This window comes from Taudactylus pleione, unplaced genomic scaffold, assembly GCF_031769625.1.
Source record: "Taudactylus pleione unplaced genomic scaffold, aTauple2 ptg000025l, whole genome shotgun sequence".
NCBI classification, from domain to species: Eukaryota; Metazoa; Chordata; class Amphibia; order Anura; family Myobatrachidae; genus Taudactylus; species Taudactylus pleione.
Genome location: NW_028284427.1, coordinates 11,482,453 through 11,500,576, shown reverse-complemented (window position 1 = coordinate 11,500,576; position 18,124 = coordinate 11,482,453). Strand labels below are relative to the sequence as shown.

General features: G+C 45.6%; 1 protein-coding gene across 1 annotated transcript in view; it reads right to left on the bottom strand.

The window, feature by feature from the left end:
• JADE2 (jade family PHD finger 2) overlaps positions 1 to 18,124 on the bottom strand; it is a 490,240-nt gene that overhangs the window by 152,654 nt on the left and 319,462 nt on the right. The window contains exon 6 of the mRNA XM_088451347.1: positions 16,165 to 16,376. Coding sequence (XP_088307473.1) covers positions 16,165 to 16,376 — 212 coding nt within the window. The remainder of the gene's footprint in view (positions 1 to 16,164; positions 16,377 to 18,124) is intronic.

The following is an 18,124-nucleotide window of genomic DNA, read 5'->3' as shown; positions in this document are numbered from 1 at the left end:
AGCGGGAGGACGGAGGAGCTGACAGTGGCGGGCTCGGCATGGGCAGGGATTCAGGTAAGTCAGTGTCAGTGTTTTCTTTCTGTCTGTCTGTCACTACATAGGGGGGACCACTACTGGCCGGATAGTAGATTTTTTTAATTTACTGAAAAACATTTGCATATTATAATTTTTCACTGTTATTAAAAATACAAAAATCAGCCTATTGATACCTTTGATGCAGGGCCGTAGCTAGGGTAGTGCGGCCGGTGCCATCGCACAGGGCACCACAGGTCAGGGGGCGCTGTTTGGGCCTGTAAAATTTCTGTTTATTATCATTCTAGCTTGTAGCTTCCTCTTATTTCATCCCCAGCATCTCCTGACCTCCCCTATCTCTTCCCTGGCCCTTCCCCATGAAGCCATGGCCCTTTTTTGGGTGCATTATGTCCCTTTGAAAATTTAGGGGGGCGCCAATGCTCTTTCTGGCACAGGGCACCAAAAAGTTTAGTTACGGCTCTGCTTTTATGACTTTGCTTTTGGTCACTTATACTCCTTTCAGACTTACACTCAAAACCCGGGTTTTTGCACATGAACGTGCATTAACACAGGTCTGGCGTATGTCTGAAAGGTGTGACCTGGGTTGACAGTCACGGGTCCGCGACCCTGCTCGCTAGCAGGGTTTTTCCCATGACTTGTAACCCAGTTCGACGACCCAGCTCAAGGGTGAAAGTTGCGACCCGGGTTTTGATGACCCGGATTATGCCTAAAACAAACTTGATTGGCCGGGGACAGTGGCACTTGGAGATTAGATCATCTCCAAGCGACCACTGAATGCCGGATGACCCGGGTCAATTTAAGACCTGGGGTCTGGTGTAAAGGGTGACAACCCAGGAATAACCTGGGTCGTCCCCCTAAGTGTGAAAGGGGTAGCCCAGCCAGGAATTTGTATTTGAAAGTGGTATAATAGACCTCTTTACTGTTATCCAATGTTAGTTTGCACTTTTTTGGAATACAGGCCGATTTCCCAATTTTTCTCCATACTTAACGCTGCTAACATCACAGAGAATTACAGCGTGACAGCCGTGATATGACTTATTCACAGTAAGTAAAATTAAAGCATGGTATGCATGTTAAGTGAGGCTTCGGTAAACCAAGATTTTACAGTGTCTCATTGAATTTCTCCCTTTAAACATTTCTGTCAACCACTGAAATGCACAATCAGAAATTAACAACAGGTTTTTTTTTTAATCTCTACTGTCAAAAATTCTAAACATGCTATCAAGGTAAATGCATTTTTTATGTTATAATGCATTACAAAAAAAAAAACTATGTATAGAAGAAAATTGTCTTTTATGTCTGATAAGTGGCACTTGATTTTTCTCTGCCATGTTATTATCTGCAGCTAAGGCTCAGATAACTATTCCAGATCTACGTTGGGCTAATGTCTATCCCATTCATTTTAAAACATATTACTGAATTATGCTCTATCATTCCGGTGGTAGCCACTCTCCAGTCTCACTAGAACTGGTGGAAGAGATATTCACGATTCCACTTAAGCTGTCACATTACATTTCACAGAATGTGTGTTTTAGTAATACACTTGAAATATGTTTTCACTTCAAAGAAGTACTTACCTCCTAGACAAAATGTTCATTACTTCTTCCATGCACCTTGTACAACAGATTATTACAATTTTAATACATTATGGTGGTAACGGGAATTTAGTTAGATGGTCTTAGCAAATGCAAGGAAGTCTCGTTCATTCAATTATGTATGAAATGATGGATAAAAACTGATTCTTGCAATTAATAAACAACAAGATATCAGAGATATGTAAACAGACACTTTTTTTTTTTTTACAAGATATATAACTGTAAAATTGGGCAACTATTTATATTATACAGTGCCTATAAAAAATCATCTTACCCTGTAAAGATCCTTACCTTTTGTCACATTACATTCCAGATAATAAAATAAATTAAAAAAGTTTTCCAACTATATTTAAACATTTTGTCTTACAACATTCAACTAATTGGGGAAAAAAAAGGGAACAATTTTAAAAATAAAAACCTGGAATAACAGGTGTGGAAAAGTGATCAGTCACCTGATGTAATACTTGGTAGGCCACCATTGGCTGCAATTAGAGCTATCAATCTGTTTGGATATGTCTCCATCACCTAGATTGGAGAATATTTTTCCATTCTACATTGGAAAATTGTTCAAGTTCAGACAAACTTTGTGCTGAGCGGCAATGGACTGCTCTCTTTAAGTGCATCCTTAGATTTTCTATCAGATTTAGGTCTTGGGTCAGACTTGGCCACTCAAGAACATTTATCTACCTATCGTTAAGCCATGGTATGTGTAGGGTCACCACCTGCGTGTACTTGGCAGCATTCATCTTCCCTTCAATCCGAACCAATTGCCCAGTCCCTGCTGAAGAGAAAGACCGCCACAGCCATTTATTTAGTGTGAAGTGTTTGGTATCGACCAAACACAGCGCTTGGAGTTCAGGATAAAAAGTTAAATCTTGGTCTCATTTGACCATACAATATTTTGCTACCCAGCATCTGACTCGTCCAAGTGTTTTTTTTGCATTGCACAATTGAGACAGTATGGCACTTTTTGAGAGAAGACTGCCATACAATCCAGTTTTGTGTAAAACGAGTAAAAGCCTTTGAAATCTTTTTCAAACCTTCTCCTAACTTTTGCCTTTCCACAAACATGCTTTCCCTATTGTAAACAATTTTCTAACCGTGGTGAATTCTTTGCATTAAAAAAATTAAAAAGCACTGTCGAAGCTGGATTATTGGCTGGGACAAGTTCAGTTTAAAATTGAATCGCAGCGACACTATCTTGCGACTGGCCGCAAGACGCCATCTTGGAAATGAGATCGCAAGATGCCATTTTGCGAATGGCCGCCTAAGCGCCATTTTAGATAAACTCACACTTTAGTACATGTGGCGATATTACTATTAGCATCATGCGATTGCATCTGTGACCATCGCCATAAGTTACGGCGATTCACCAAAAGCCCATTACAGTATGTCAAAATTGGATTGCATTAGCTAAACAGAGCAAATGGCCACGTGGCAACTAGACTGTGAAGACAAGCTTCATGGACATAACGTCTGCTCTCACTCCAGGTGGCCCTGCTCGAATACAGCAAGAGGGTCGCTTGTAGCACCTTACATTAGCAGGCTTCCTACAATAAAATACCTTCAAAGCCAAGAGTGTTATCTGAGTTTAGGGTCTTGTAGCTGTGTTAATTTGCATTTACACAAGAACCTGGGAGAACAAAGGACTGTACTTTTTAGCCTGGGAAGGGTGGGGGCTGCTGAGAGAGGGGGGTGGAACTATAAGGCTCAGCATTCCACACTGTTAGGAGTTCACTTAGTTTAAGTGAGATTTAAGTGCACCCTTTCACACACATTAAAACGCACAATTGCGCTGTTAACTAGTCACATATTAGCGAATGCATAAGAAAACGCTGTTTATTAGCTTCATGCGCACACCCAAGTTAACTAGCGTCTTTACATCACACCCCGCATACTTACACATTACATATTCACATAAAAGGTTTAATAAGCTTTAAAGTATAAGATTTAAGTTTGTTCATTGTGTGAAATAAAGATTATTTGGTAACTAAGGTTTTATACATGATAAGTAAGCCGTGATTGGTATTGTACTGATGCGTACTCTTTCAACAGTATTTCGGTACCATCGGTGTGGAGATCGCATCATGCATTCTCAACTTATGGACCGCAGAGACTTCAAGCAACAAAATGTACATTATATGAACAACTGTTAGGATGATTGCATGAGGCAGGAAACCAGAGACCCCCAGTTGTTAGAGGCTGGGTTGCATCTATTTGAATCAACCTGTTAAATGCCTTGTAACATATGCCCTCTCCTTTAGGACAATGGTATTAGCAACAAACCTCTATTGTGTTGTTCATTTCTGGGGGGTATAAATATGTGTGCTGACCCTGGGATCCTAGTCTTTGTGCTGAATGCTGATTGACGAGGGGTTTCTTGCTGATACCTAACATCTGGACCAGAGAGCGCTGAGTAGGTATAATTGTACTTGGGTCTGTATAATCTCTTTGCGCTAAGATTATATGAGGATCATAGCGTGTAACTGCTGTACTTTACTTGAATAATACTTTGTGCTTTGGAACCACATGTTCTAAGGGCCTGATTCAGAGCCGCTCGTAAGCGGCCGCTCGTTCGTTCCGAGCGATGTTTGCACAACTGCGCATGTGTATGGATCGTAATATGCATGCGCAAACCAGTCAATGCGGCCGAAAATCGTTTGTTCGCTAAATAGCGAATCCCTGCTATTTTGAGTGACAGGAGTGGGCGTATGTGGGTGGTAACAGGGGAAGGTGCTTGAAAACGGGGAGTGGAGGTCCGAACGCAGGCGTGCTTAAAGGTCAAAACGGGCGTTTTATGGGTGTGCATAAGTAATACAGCAGCGTCATTGACCACGTCACTGGGTTATTTTATAGTCAGAACTGCTTGCAAGATTGCGGTAGGAAAAAAACCCCAAAAGAATAGCGAGCAGTTCCTAAGGGTCGATGTACTCGATTAATCTAATAAATAGCGGACATGACGTAGGATGCGAGCGGCCAGGGGGCGTAGTTTTCCAAAAAACGACCGCAAGTTTTGTTCGCTCGTTCAGACCTAGAGGCGTGAACAGACCGCAAAGTGCGAACGGTTCATTTGAATAGCCACCACTTTTTTCTGAACGAGCGAGCGCAAATAGCGTCCGGCTCTGAATCAGGCCCTAAGTCTGGAGTCTTTATTTACTGGATGACTGCGTACGCAAATTAGCGTCATCCTTAGAGGTTTATAGGAAGGATATTAGAAGGTATAGGCAGGGGTATATAGAGGTTCAAAGGCAGAATCCTTAGCACTGATAGGGGAGGAATCCTTAAGGAACAGCTGGTTTTATTCTGCAGTAATCAAAACATCTACAGCTGATGTCCAGTGGTGGCTAATTAGCCTACTGTGTGATCTGGAAAGTCATTGGTTGTACCTTAGCAAGTTTTTAATGGTTACTCTAAGGCAGGGATGGGGAACCTCAGGCCCGGGGGCCGTATTAGGCTCCCGGAATCATTTGGTCTGGTCCTCAGAGGTTTTTTCTGCTAGCCTCATCTGGCTTGAAGGGTGCCTAGAATGGCACCCTGCAGCCAAAATCAATCCAACAGTACGGCCTGGAGTGTCCTTAGGACGCTACAGACGGTCACACTGCTGCCTTTACAGCTCCCTGGGCATTGCTGTAATCAGCAGTGATTGTGACCCCGCCCCCATGTGATGTCACACAGAGGAGGCGTGGCCTGCACCAAGCCCGCAAATAATGTTATATATATATATCAAAATGGCCCTTGGCAGAAAAAAGGTTCCCCACTCCTGCTCTAAGGGTATAGTCACTCATCCAAACCAGGTATTTTGGTGATTTAATAGTGAACATTTTGTGTAACTGTTACTTTCACTTTCATGCTGAGGGTTATAATGTGTAAATGAAGCTGGGAAAAAAAATAGATTTCAGTGATCTTATTTTCCATGGTGTAATGTGACAAAAGGTATGGATTTTGACAGGGTACATACAGTAAGATGATTTTGTATAGGCACTGTAGATGGGATTTTTATACTGCTTTAAAGAGTTTGTCTAATTTTATTAACTCTCCTGTTTGTTGGTAGTCCCAAAATATAGCACATACTCATTACCATTAGATACAGGGGGTGCAGCTGCTATGGGGCCCAGAGCTGAGGGGGCCCATCTTCCTTGTCAAACTTACATATTTTTCACCTTTGGGTGGTACCATAGGGGCCCTTACAAACTTTTCCAATGGGGCCTTCAAATACCTAGTTACGCCCCTGCTCATTCCCCAACATATTTCACGCACAGGTAGTTTTGACAAGTACATAACTGACCAGAATAAATTCTTTCCACGACCCATTCCTACCACCGTTAAAATGACACTGAATGAATTTCGCACTACCACCTGCAGGGACAGCACATGACTCAGACAATCCAGTACTCTTTAATAGAGCTACATAGAAAACTTGTATTCATGTATACAGAAGAGGAATTAATGGACAAAGTCCTCCTATGATTCTCAGCTTCAAAAAAAAGGAAGGGAACCCTCTATTTGTTACAGGTTAGAGAAAAAGGTGTTGTCCAAAATTTGCCAAGGCCTTTACATCCGATCTTCAATCAAAATAGCTGCCTATCTATAGAGAGCTAAACAAATAATATAAAAATGGCAATGCTCTGTTTTATCTCTTGGGATGTTGGATAGACTTCCACAGAAATAAGGATCTTGGCAGTAAACAACATCTGAATAATAAAGTACAACAAATATGAAACTCAAGGCAGAAGTCAACGCAGTACACCCTACTCTACAACACCTGAAAATACTGGATTTTTTTCCCAGTAAATATACAGCTCATCTTTATTTGCAACTTGGTAAATGGAGTGCAATGGTGGCTAGCCTCACAAAACAGATACAATGTAGATTATGCTAAAAAAAGATAATTCAGGTGTGGCCGAGTAGTCCAGCTACACAGCTAAGATGGCCATTATTAGAGAAATGTTCATGCTGTGGTGCCATCAAGGAGAAATGGTGGCGCTATGCTCCTAATGTGTACTGAATATGGGATCAGTGGCGTAACTAGGGTATTTGGAGCCCAGGGCAAATTTGAAAATGCAGGTCCACCCCCCTGGGTGTGCGAAAAATGGCCGTGGCCACTGAAAAATGGGGCGTGTCAACATGACACACCCCTTTCTTGTCACTGGGAACATTTCTTTCCATTTGCACCTTAATGCAGTGCCCCTTACACAGTCCCCCCCCTATGCAGTGCCCCTAGTAGTGGTCCCGATTATGCAGGCCCCGATTAGTTCCCGTTATACAGGCCCCCAGTAGTGGTCCCCCATATGCAGTGCCCCTTACACAGTGCCCCCTGTAGTGGTCCCCCTTATGCAGCCCCCCATTAGTTCCCCTTATACAGTGCCCCCAGTAGTGATCCCACAGTAGTGATCCCCCATATACAGTGCTCCTTATACAGTGCCCCCAGTAGTTGTCCCACTTATGCAGTGCCCCCTGTAGTGGTTCTCCCTTTTCAGTGCCTCCTGTAGTGGACCCCCCTGTGCAGTGCCCCCAGTAGTGAGCCCCTTATATAGTGCCCCCAGTAGTAGTCCCTCCTATACAGTGCCCATTATGTAGTTCCCCCAGTAGGAGTCCCCCTTGATGCAGTGCCCCCTGTAGTAGTCCCCAGTAGTGGTTCCCCACAATGCAGTGCCCACAGTAGTATCCCCCCCAGTGGTAGTCCCCAGTAGTGGTCCCCCATGATGCAGTGCCCACAGTAGTATCCCCCCCAGTGGTAGTCCCCAGTAGTGGTCCCCCACGATGCAGTGCGCACAGTAGTATCCCCCCAGTAGTGGTCCCCTCCTGAAGCAGTGCCCTCAGTAGTATCTCCCCCCCAGTAGTGGTCCCCCCCCGAGGCAGTGCCCCAGGAGTATCCCCGCCCCCCAGTAGTTGTGCCCAGTAGTGGTCCCCCCGAAGCAGTGCCCCCAGTAGTATCCCCCACCCAGTAGTAGTCCCCAGTACTGGTCCCCCAACCTGAAGCAGTGCCCACAGTAGTATCCCCCCCAGTAGTGGTACTATCCTGAAGCAGTGCCCTCAGTAGTATCCCCCCAGTAGTGGTCCCTCCCCCCCGAGGCAGTGCCCCAGTAGTATCCCCCCCCCAGTCGTTGTCCCCAGTAGTGGTCCCCCCCGAAGCAGTGCCCCCCGTAGTATTCCCCACCCAGTAGTAGTTCCCAGTACTGGTCCCCCCCCCACCTGAAGCAGTGCCCCCAGTAGTAGTCCCCTTCTTTGTAATTGAGCACGCCCCCCCCGAAATACACACTAAAATTAAACAAGAGAAAAATACTTACCTGTATCCACGCTCCTGCTCCCGCCGCCATCCACACGTCCATCCTCCCGGGCCGGGCCGCTCTGCATTATGGGAGAGACGTCATGACATCATGACGTTTCTCCCATTACCACTGCAGGAGCCGGACGGAAGCCCGGCTCCTGCAGTGGGCGCGCAGCAGTCAATGAGAGTCTATCTGACCCTCATTGGCTGCTGATTCACACACACATCGCTGCCGCTCGGCAGTGATGTGTGTGCAGCAGCAGCCAATGAGAGTCTGTCTGACTCTCATTGGCTGCTGATTAACACACACATCACCGCCAGTGCTGGCAGTGACGTGTGTGTTATGCACAGTCTGAGCCCGCCTGCCACCCTCCTCCTGGCGCTATTGGGCAAGCGCTCAGGGGGAGGGAAGGGGCTCAGCTGTGCGACACAGGAACGGTGCTGGAAGCCTAGCGCCGGTCCTGTGTAAATGTGTAGCGCTGACCACACTCACTGCAGTCGGCGCTACACTGGCTAACTAGGGCGGGCCGGCACCGTGGTCGGCGGCGCCCCCCCCGCGCCGCCGGTCCCACGGCTCCCAGGGCACGCACCCCGCTCGCCCTGCCCTAGTTACGCCACTGTATGGGATGATGTAGTTTGTGCTTGTAGCAGTTAGCTGTGGCACCAGAACAGTCTCTGGTAACTGCAGCACAAATGCTGGGATAAAAAAAATAGTGTTTTCAAATGACTCAAGTGGTGCGAAAAGTATTATTGAATTTTAACATTCACTGGGCTAGGGAATATAGGGCCCAACATAGGACTATTTCCTGATGTTAGTTCTCCGGTGACTGGACACCTGCTTATAAGTTAGTATCACAGTCACGTCAGCAGGGCCGCCATAAGGGGGCGACTGCCGGTACTGGAGTCCCGGGCCCGAACACTTGGGGGGCCCGCCCACCACCTGCTAGTGTCCATTCGCCCGCTACTACCCCCTGACAGGCCCAATGGTAGTAAGCTGCAGGCATGCAAGCGCACACCGCTTTTCCTGACTCGATGTGAGTCAACACTCACGCAGCCGCGCCGCCGTCGAGCTCCGCCTCCCGCATTGGCTGTCGTGGCCACTACCCTGCCCTCAATAAATTTGTTTTTTTACACTGAAGCAGGTGCGGCGTGACATCATGACGTCACACAGCGCCGCTGAATGAAAGAGAAGAGCAGCGGCGGGCGGGTAGTGTGAGGAGCCAGCATCCGGAGCATACAGGCTGACAGAAGGAGCGAGGTAGGTAAGTTAAATGTGTGTGTCTGTGTCTTTTCTCCCAGACCCGGGCCAGGCCATTTTGTTGGAGTGTTTAGTCAATTTCAGGCAGTGGAGACAGTTGATGGGACTGAGTCTGGGAGAACCAGACTCAGTCCTTGTGCTTAATGGAATTATCCCCTCCCATGCTGCCTGCAGGCTCCAGCATTACTGTGAGTCTAGTTGCACAACAGCAGACTGGACAGAGTACTTTAATAAAAGTTATAGGTGACCTCCTGCACATTATATTAAAATATAGTTGCTAATGACCAACATACAGGATACAGTAATTATGGGCAGATGTATAGTGGGCGGGGGAGAAGGGATGGGAGCCCTGCCTAGTTTGTCAGTCCCGGGCACCATAATTTCTGATGGCAGCCCTGCACGTCAGTAGGCTCTGGTACCAGCTCCAGCATTGATGGTGCTAATGTATAAGCAGAACTTTGTGGTATGAACAGGTGCATCTTAAGAGAGGAGGGGGCCCGTGTGCACTCCCTGTGCGGAGCCCCCTCCTCTCTCCCTGGTGGCTGGCAGCCAACTGACGCAGCTGGCCAGCCACCGGAGCCTTAGTAGATTCTGGGCCTGATTCGGAGCCGCTCGTAAGCGCCTGCTCGTTCGTTCCGAGCGATGTTTGCACAACTGTGCATGCGTACGGATCGTAATATGCATGCGCGAACCAGTCAGTGCGGCCGAAAATCGTTTGTTCACTAACTAGCGAATGCCTGCTATTTTGAGTGACAGGAGGAGGCGTATGTGGGTGGTAAAAGGGGAAGGTGCTTGAAAACGGGGAGTGGAGATCCGAACGCAGGCGTGCTTAAAGGTCAAAACGGGCGTTTTATGGGTGTGCATAATTAATACAGCAGCGTCATTGACCACGTCACTGGGTTATTTTATAGTCAGAACTGCTCGCAAGATTGTGGTAGGAAAAACCAACCACAAGAATAGCGAGCAGTTCATACGCTGGTCGATGTACTCGATTAATCTAATAAATAGCAGACATGACGTAGGATGCGAGCGGCCAGGGGGCGTAGTTTTCCAAAAAAACGACCGCAAGTTTTGTTCGCTCGTTCAGACCTAGAGGCGTGAACAGACCGCAAAGAGCGAGCGGTTCATTTGAATAGCCACCCCTTTTTTCTGAACGAGCGAGCGTCCGGCTCTCTGGGCACTAGAGGCTACTGCGCATGTGCAGAACACCATAAAAATGGCCGCGGCGGCCATTTTCCGGTGTTCTGAGCAGCGCTGACACAAGTGCGAGATGATTAACTGCAGCAATGGTCTGGAGTGGAACTGGGCATACTCCACCATGTCGAAGGTCGACACCATGGATCCCAGAACCTGCATTGCTGCATGAACAGATACTGATCGGCTGTGAAGAAGCCTGCGTATAAACAGCTGAAGGGCTGCAATTTTGTCTTCTGGCAGATATATCCTCTGTTTCAGAGAATCTAAGCGAGCCCCTAAATGCACCATCAGCTGTACTGGCAGAAGCGACGACTTCTTCCAATTTATGATCCATCCATGTCTGTGTAGACAGGCAACTGTCAGTCTGAGATAATGCTGCAACTCCTGTGACGACTGAACCAATATCAGGAGATCGTCCAAGTTGGCAGGATACTGACCCCCTGCCGCCTGAGGCAGGCCATCATTACTGCCATGATTTTGGTAAACACCCGAGGGGCCGTTGATAAACCAAAAGGCAGTGCCTGAAATTGGAAATGCTGCTGCAGCACTGTACGAAACCTGGGCATTCGGATAAATGTGAGACCCATTGGGTTTTTGAATCAAGAAGAAGTTGGAATAATATCCCTTTCCTAGTTGATTCACTGGAACCGGGATTATTACCCCTTGAAAGGTGCTTAGATTTGAGAAAATTCGCTTTCACAACTTTCTAGCGTTTAAATACTGGAGCCTTTCTTTGCACCGGCTCCTCATCATGTATGTTTAGCACAGCTTTGACCGCCCTAATCAAGGAGGGGACTTCTCCTGAGAGAGACTCCTGAGAGGAGACCCGTGTATCCCCAAACTCATCAGAAGATGTACCAGAATCTGAGGACTGGACTGCGTGTAAGGCCAACCGCCTTCTGGTTTTTTGACTGTACTGGTCTAGCTACTTGCCGCAGTTGCTGGAAAGCTGCTGAGGACGACGCCACATTCTAACCTGAGTGAGCATACATGTCCATCCGGGACAGATGCATAGGGGGCATAAACACAGTAGGTTGCAGCTGCTGAGGGTACCCCATCATCGGGGCCGACGTAGGAGCCGCCAACCTGTCTGCAAGCTGCGCCATGAGCTGGGAAAAGGCAACCCAAGGAGGTTCCTGTCCAGAAGCTGGTAGGTTTGACTGCTGTGGTGACTCCTTAAAACAGTGACCACATAATCCATGTTATATGAAATCCTGTGGGGATAACCCCGCTTTGCAGGCCATACCAGCACAGGGTTTCAGCCCCCTGTCTTTCAGTTTCTTTGGACATAATAATAACATCTCTAAAATTATACAAAGTCTGAGTATAAATGTGACAATTGTTGCACACCCAATAAATACCACACACCTGTAGTACAGGATCAATGAGGAGAAACAGCAGTAATAGGTTATAACTGACAGTTATTCAGAAATAAAAAAGGCAGCATAACACAGCAGATTTCATAGGTCAGATGCAATGCACACAGATATACAACTGAGATATATATATATATATATCTGCACTAAGCTCTTTAGCCAACTACCAATAGCCCCTGTAGGATACAGAGCTCTGTATGACCTGATCACCGCAGGAGAGGCATACAGGGAGACTGACCCAACCTCCTGAGAACACAGCCATCGAGATCATCTGAAAGTGGTCTCTGGCCGACTTATAAAGAGGGAGGCTGGGATCTGGAATTCTAGCCCTATACAGATCCCCTACTGCTACGGTCTCTGTCAATCGCATTACTTCGCTCCCTTTTGGAATTGGAAACGGTACCAGTCAGGGATGCCCGCTTTCTCCTATGATCTTTGCCCTGGTCATGGAATCCCTGGCGGCAAAGATTCGTCACAAATCTGACATTACAGGTATAAAAGCTGGTTTCTCCGAACATAAAATTGCGCTATACGCAGATGACATTATTACATCCCTTGGGAACCCTGCTCACTCCCTGCAGCCTCTCCTCTCTGAAATTGATCTTTATTCCGATTACTCGGGCTACAAAATTAATACAAGTAAAACAGAAGTGCTTGACTTCTATGTTCCTGGGCCAACAAAACTACTTTTGGAAGCATCTTTTTCATTTAATTGGCATAAACAAAAAATGAAATATCTAGGTATTTTCCTAATACATCGCCATCACCAGTTATTTCAGGCAAATTTTCCCCGTATTTTAGATCAAATAAAGTCGGATCTGAATTCTTGGTCTGGTTACTTTATATCTTGGATAGGCAGAGTAAACTCTGTTAAAATGAGCGTGCTCCCTCGGACACTTTACCTTTTTCAGACTCTCCCAATTTTTATTCCTCCCTATGTTTTTAGATTTAGATTTTTACAGTTTCATACTTTACGATTTATATGGGCAAATAGACTTCCCCGGATACGTTTAAAATTGTTGCAACGTCCTACACATAGTGGAGGGTTGGGTATCCCCGACTTTAAAGGGTACTATTTAGCTGCGCAACTTGCTCACTGTGTGCAGTGGTGTAATCCTGATGCTGGGAAGGTCTGGGTCGCTATTGAGGCCGCTGAGTTGGGTCTCTTTACGGTTTCCTCTCTTCTCTGGCTTCCGAGGTCTCGCAGACCTAAAAATTTTATTTCTCACCCAATTGTTTCCCGCTCATTAATGATATGGGATTATACTAATAGAAAATTTGGGCTGGCTCCTAATCCTTCTCCTGTTATTCCGATTTTTCATAACCCTAGCTTCCCTCCAGGCAAAAATAAAACTTTTTTCTCCCCATGGAGAAAGGGGAACATTTTTTATTTAAACAATATCACTAAAGATTTGAGTTTTCCCCAATTTTCTCAGATTCAAGAGACTATTGCTCTTCCCTCTAATACTTTTTGACAATATTTGCAACTTAGGCATTTCCACTCTAAAATGAAACACCTTTTAACTAATAGACCTCTTTCCAGCTTAGAGGCTTTACGTTTAAGACGTTCCCCAACCAGAGGTTTAATTTCTTCTCTCTATACAATGCTCGTTGAGGGGCTGTATCCGCAACGTGATTCTTATGAAAAAGCCTGGGAGGTAGATTTGGGTACCTCTTTAGATGATGAGGCATGGACAGAGATTTGGGATAATGCAGCCTCTAGCTCAATCTGTGTTAAGATTAAAGAAAGCTACTATATAGGTTGTATTATGTTCCCTCTCGATTGAGTAAAATGTATCCTGGCATGTCTGACAGGTGTTGGAGAGGTTGTACAGATGAGGGCACCTTTCTTCACATATGGTGGACTTGTCCTAAGATAGTAGTTTTCTGGAAAGAAGTTATTGGCCTGGTACACCGTCTACTCAATATACCTATCTCTTATGATCTTAAATATATTCTTCCCCCCTTAGACCTCCCTACGCTGACTAGGCACCAAAACAAATTGATGCACCATATTGTTAATGCAGCGAAATGTCAGATAGCTTCGGACTGGAAGAAATTCAATTCTCCCTCCATGCAGTCTATCCTATCTCGCATTTGGTATGTTTATCGTATGGAATATATGACTAGCATTATTAATCATTCTTCTAAATCTTTTGATAAAGTACGGAGCCTGGGGTTAGTCTCTCAGTCTGCCCCTTCTCCTTTTGCTTTGTAAAAATTATTTTATTTGTATATGTATGTTTGCAGTGTATACAGTATATGCGTATATACGTAGTTATTTGTTTTTTTGTTATTACTTTGATGACCCACCCCAGGGTCTTTCCCCTCTTCTTAATTTTTTTTACTTTTTCTCTTTTTTACCTCTTTTCTGCTTTTTCTCTTTTTCTATTCAGCCTATTTTGATGCTGAATACACTGTTTTTTTCTCTCTTTTTTTAGGTTTGATTATTTATGCTAAATATAAAAATTGATCACAATTTACAGCTCTTTTTTTGTATTATAAGATTCAGACCTTGTCTTTTTGACAACTATAATTAATTATGTTGGTCTGTGTTAATCAAATGATCCGTCTAATAAAAAGTGTTTGAAAATAGAAAAAAAAAGAGGGAGGCTGGGAGGAGCAACCAGGACACGGGAAACTCGAATCTGAACTAGCGTCTGGGTCGGGGCTGCCAGGGGAAAGCGTACCTCCCCTTTGCTGTATGGATCCACCTGGCACACTAACATGGCCGCTGCCATCAAGCCCCTGGCTGTCAGGATTCCTTCTGTCCCGGGGGTCTAGTGTTGGAGACAGTTTGTACATGACTCTCAGAACAGCGTCCCCCGGCGAGTCTCCACCGCCTGAGGCACGGACTGCTCGATGGTTCCCCACGTCAGCAGCCGCGGGGAACCCTTATCTGCATCCCCGATGTTTCTGGTTGCAGTCCTGGGCTGGCCAAGCCCGCCGATACCACCAGTTCTGTTACTGGTGTTGTGGCACGGCGGGGGAAGACGGAGCGGCGAAACGGGCGTCTATCCGGACGCTTAGCTGCCGCAGTCCCATTGTCAGTAAGGTGCCTTCTCGCTCAAAATGAAAAACTAACTGCATGTAGCCGGGGGCAGTGTGTATATGGAGGAGGACCCAGTGCATCCTGGAAGCTAAAGCTTGTTAACTGTTTGGTGCCTGGATCACTCCAACCACATACCCCAAGGTATTTTCTGTGGACCCTATGGACCCCAAAGAAAAAATTATATCTGCATTATATTATGTTGTTCGTGTTAGAGTCATGAATTTCACTGCACTTCAATGATCACTTGCCTGTACTAATTCACATATGGTTAATTCCCACAAAATAAGGCCTCATACACATGTGCAGCAGTAAGGCACAAAGCAGCAATGCCACGCATTCAAAGACTGTCCCCATCCTGTGCCCATGCATACAGAGTAAGGATGCAGAGCAATTGTCATAGTAACTACGATTTATAGTGACCCCAGTAAAAACATTTTATATTATAATTATCTCTTTATGGATAAGCTTAAGCAGGGCAGCAACTGGGGGGGGGGTGGGGGGGGGGGGCTAGAGGTGCATGTGCACCGGGTGCCGGATTGAAGGGGGTGAAAAAAGCTAACTCGAGGTAGCTTTGGGGCTGCAGACTCAGAAAACGGCCATCCAAAAATGGCCGCCACCAAAGAGGAGACACATGCTAGAGGTCCTTACTGGCCCTCTAGTGTCTGTCTCCTCCTTGGCGGCGGCCATTTTTGGATGGCCGTTTTCAGCAAATTCCATGCGGACTAGCATGTAACCCCTAGCAACGAGCATGTAACCCCTGACAACGAGCATAAACCCCCTGGCAACGAGCATAAACCCCATGGCAACGAGCATAAACCCCCTGGCAACGAGCATGAAACCCCCTGGCAACAAGCATGAAACCCCATGGCAACGAGCATGAAACTCCATGGCAACGAGCATGTAACCCCTGACAATGAGCAGGTAATTTTAAAGTAATTAGAAGCCTTACTGTGGGGTATAAAATGGTGTAGGGCAAATATGTAAGTGGCACTTTGGTAATAGGCATTACAGTGTGTGGCATAATGTGTAATGGGCATTATGGTGTGTGGAATAATGTAAGTCACTATACCAGGGATGTCTGAGTAGTCCACTGCCTTATGGAGGAGCAAGGACAAACTTCAGGTACAGGAAGGGAGGAGGGGGCGCAAAATTGCTGCCTTGCACCGGGTGACAGATATCCTAGTTTCGGCCCTGGCTTAAGGAGTTGCGATAACCACCTCTCTCATGTTTGAACACCTTTCTAGACCTAGCAACCCCCCAATGACACCATACCCAGAAAATAGAGAAGGCATTAAAAACAGGTAAACAAAATCATATGTTGCAGTAAAAAGCTCCTACATTCTATACAGTTAAATGAGATGGTGTGTAAAACGTTGTGTAACTACCTGGTGCACACAGACATTGCACTTATCACAGAAAACCATCTCATTCCCATCCTCCCCTTCTGGCGATCGGCAAACATCGCAGACAACGTCTTCGTCATATTCAATCCCCAGCCCTTCCTCTGTCTCAATGGCAATGTTCATGTTCTCGTAGCAAAGCATCTCCAATTCTTCCAGAACCTTTTCTAACGTGAGCTCATCCAACAGTGGCATCTCTGTAACAAATAGGTAGAAGATAGAGTAGAGTCAGTAGCCAATACAATGTACAACATGGAATCCAAGGCCCCAGTGCACATTTTCACATTGGGAATTTGGAAGCTGATGGTTATGACATATAACACAGCAGGGTTGACCAGCTGTATACAGAGTGCAAATAGAGAGTAGGAGGCAGGAGAGAAAATAAAATCTATGGTAAGTGTGAGACACACTCTAAACAGTCTTTAAGAATATAATAAATTCATATAATACAAATAAAGATGAAGATATCTTCATTAAATAATTACAAATCAACCTGTTACAAAGCAATAAAGTCTACAATAGCAAGCAATTATGTTACTATTATATAAGGCTTATCAGGCCTGATTCATTAAGGATCGCTACTGCGATCACAGCTCCGTAATTGCAAGCAGGTCTGCTGCGAAAATATGTTAATGAATGCTATCGCAATGCCGTTGCACTGCCAGCATAGAGACGCCAACTGCCTCCCCCTACCACTATCCCACATACCTTGCAAACCTCCATAAACATCGGTAACATCGCGTACCATCGGCCCCTCGTGCAGAATTACAGCAGCCCTGATCTTACTTAGAAATTGCTAACCTCGTAGCACGCAGTAAGTACTCAACCTGCGTATGCAATGCACGATCATGCAACGGCGTTCAAATGGACAGACACACCTGTGTTTCTCCGGCCACTCTCCCACCCCCAAATGATCACTGTCTGTCAATCACTCTGCGATGGCTCTCCGTGGTCTATGCGATCGCAGTGGTGCCTTCGCGCACTGCGATGCATACACATGCGCAGTACGCAACAATCCGCCATCTGGGTACGCTTAGTGATAGCGATCCTTAATGAATCAGGCCCATTGATGTTATGTGGGAGCACACTTCCAGTCAGTAATCCCATGGATATAGACTGCAGTAAGCCACCTCTAGAGCTGATCAGGAAGTAACACTGATGTTATGTGAGAGCACAATTCCTGTCGGTAATAATACCATGGAAAATACCTGTCGGTAATCCCATGGAGATACACTGCAGTAAGCCATCTCTACAGCTGATCAGGTAGTAACATCGATGTTATGTGGGAGCACAATTCCTGTCGGTAAAACCATGGAGATACACTGCAGTAAGCCACCTCTACAGCTGATCAGGTAGTAACATCGATGTTATGTGGGAGCACAATTCCTGTCGGTAAAACCATGGAGATACACTGCAGTAAGCCACCTTAAGCAAAAGGAAACAGTGGCTTCCACTCAAACACACAGCAATTGTACTATCATCTAAAGTACGATGAAGACCAGAGAGCTTTACCACATATGTATTTACAAATATTATTAGTAGATATTTTGTTTTCTGGTTTACAATTAGCAGCCCTACATATATTGCAACTGAATTTTGAGAGGCGTTACATTAGTATAGTTTGCATAGTTTAATCATATCTAAGCACATTGTAACCACAGCACTGACGTTTCCTAAGTACTATATGCAGTAGAGTGTGGCCATAATCAGACAAGTGAGAATGGAGCAGATATCCCCATACCAGGGCATCTCACAAGGTCATAGATTAGCAGGCACCAATATCCATTCATTATTATTATCATCAGTTATTATATAGCACCAACCATATCATGCAGCGATGTACAGAGAACATGTAATCATTCACATCAGTCACTGTAAAGGGGAGTCACCAGATAAGCTTACACTGTTATATTTGTGTATGCATATTAGGCTATATTTATTCTAC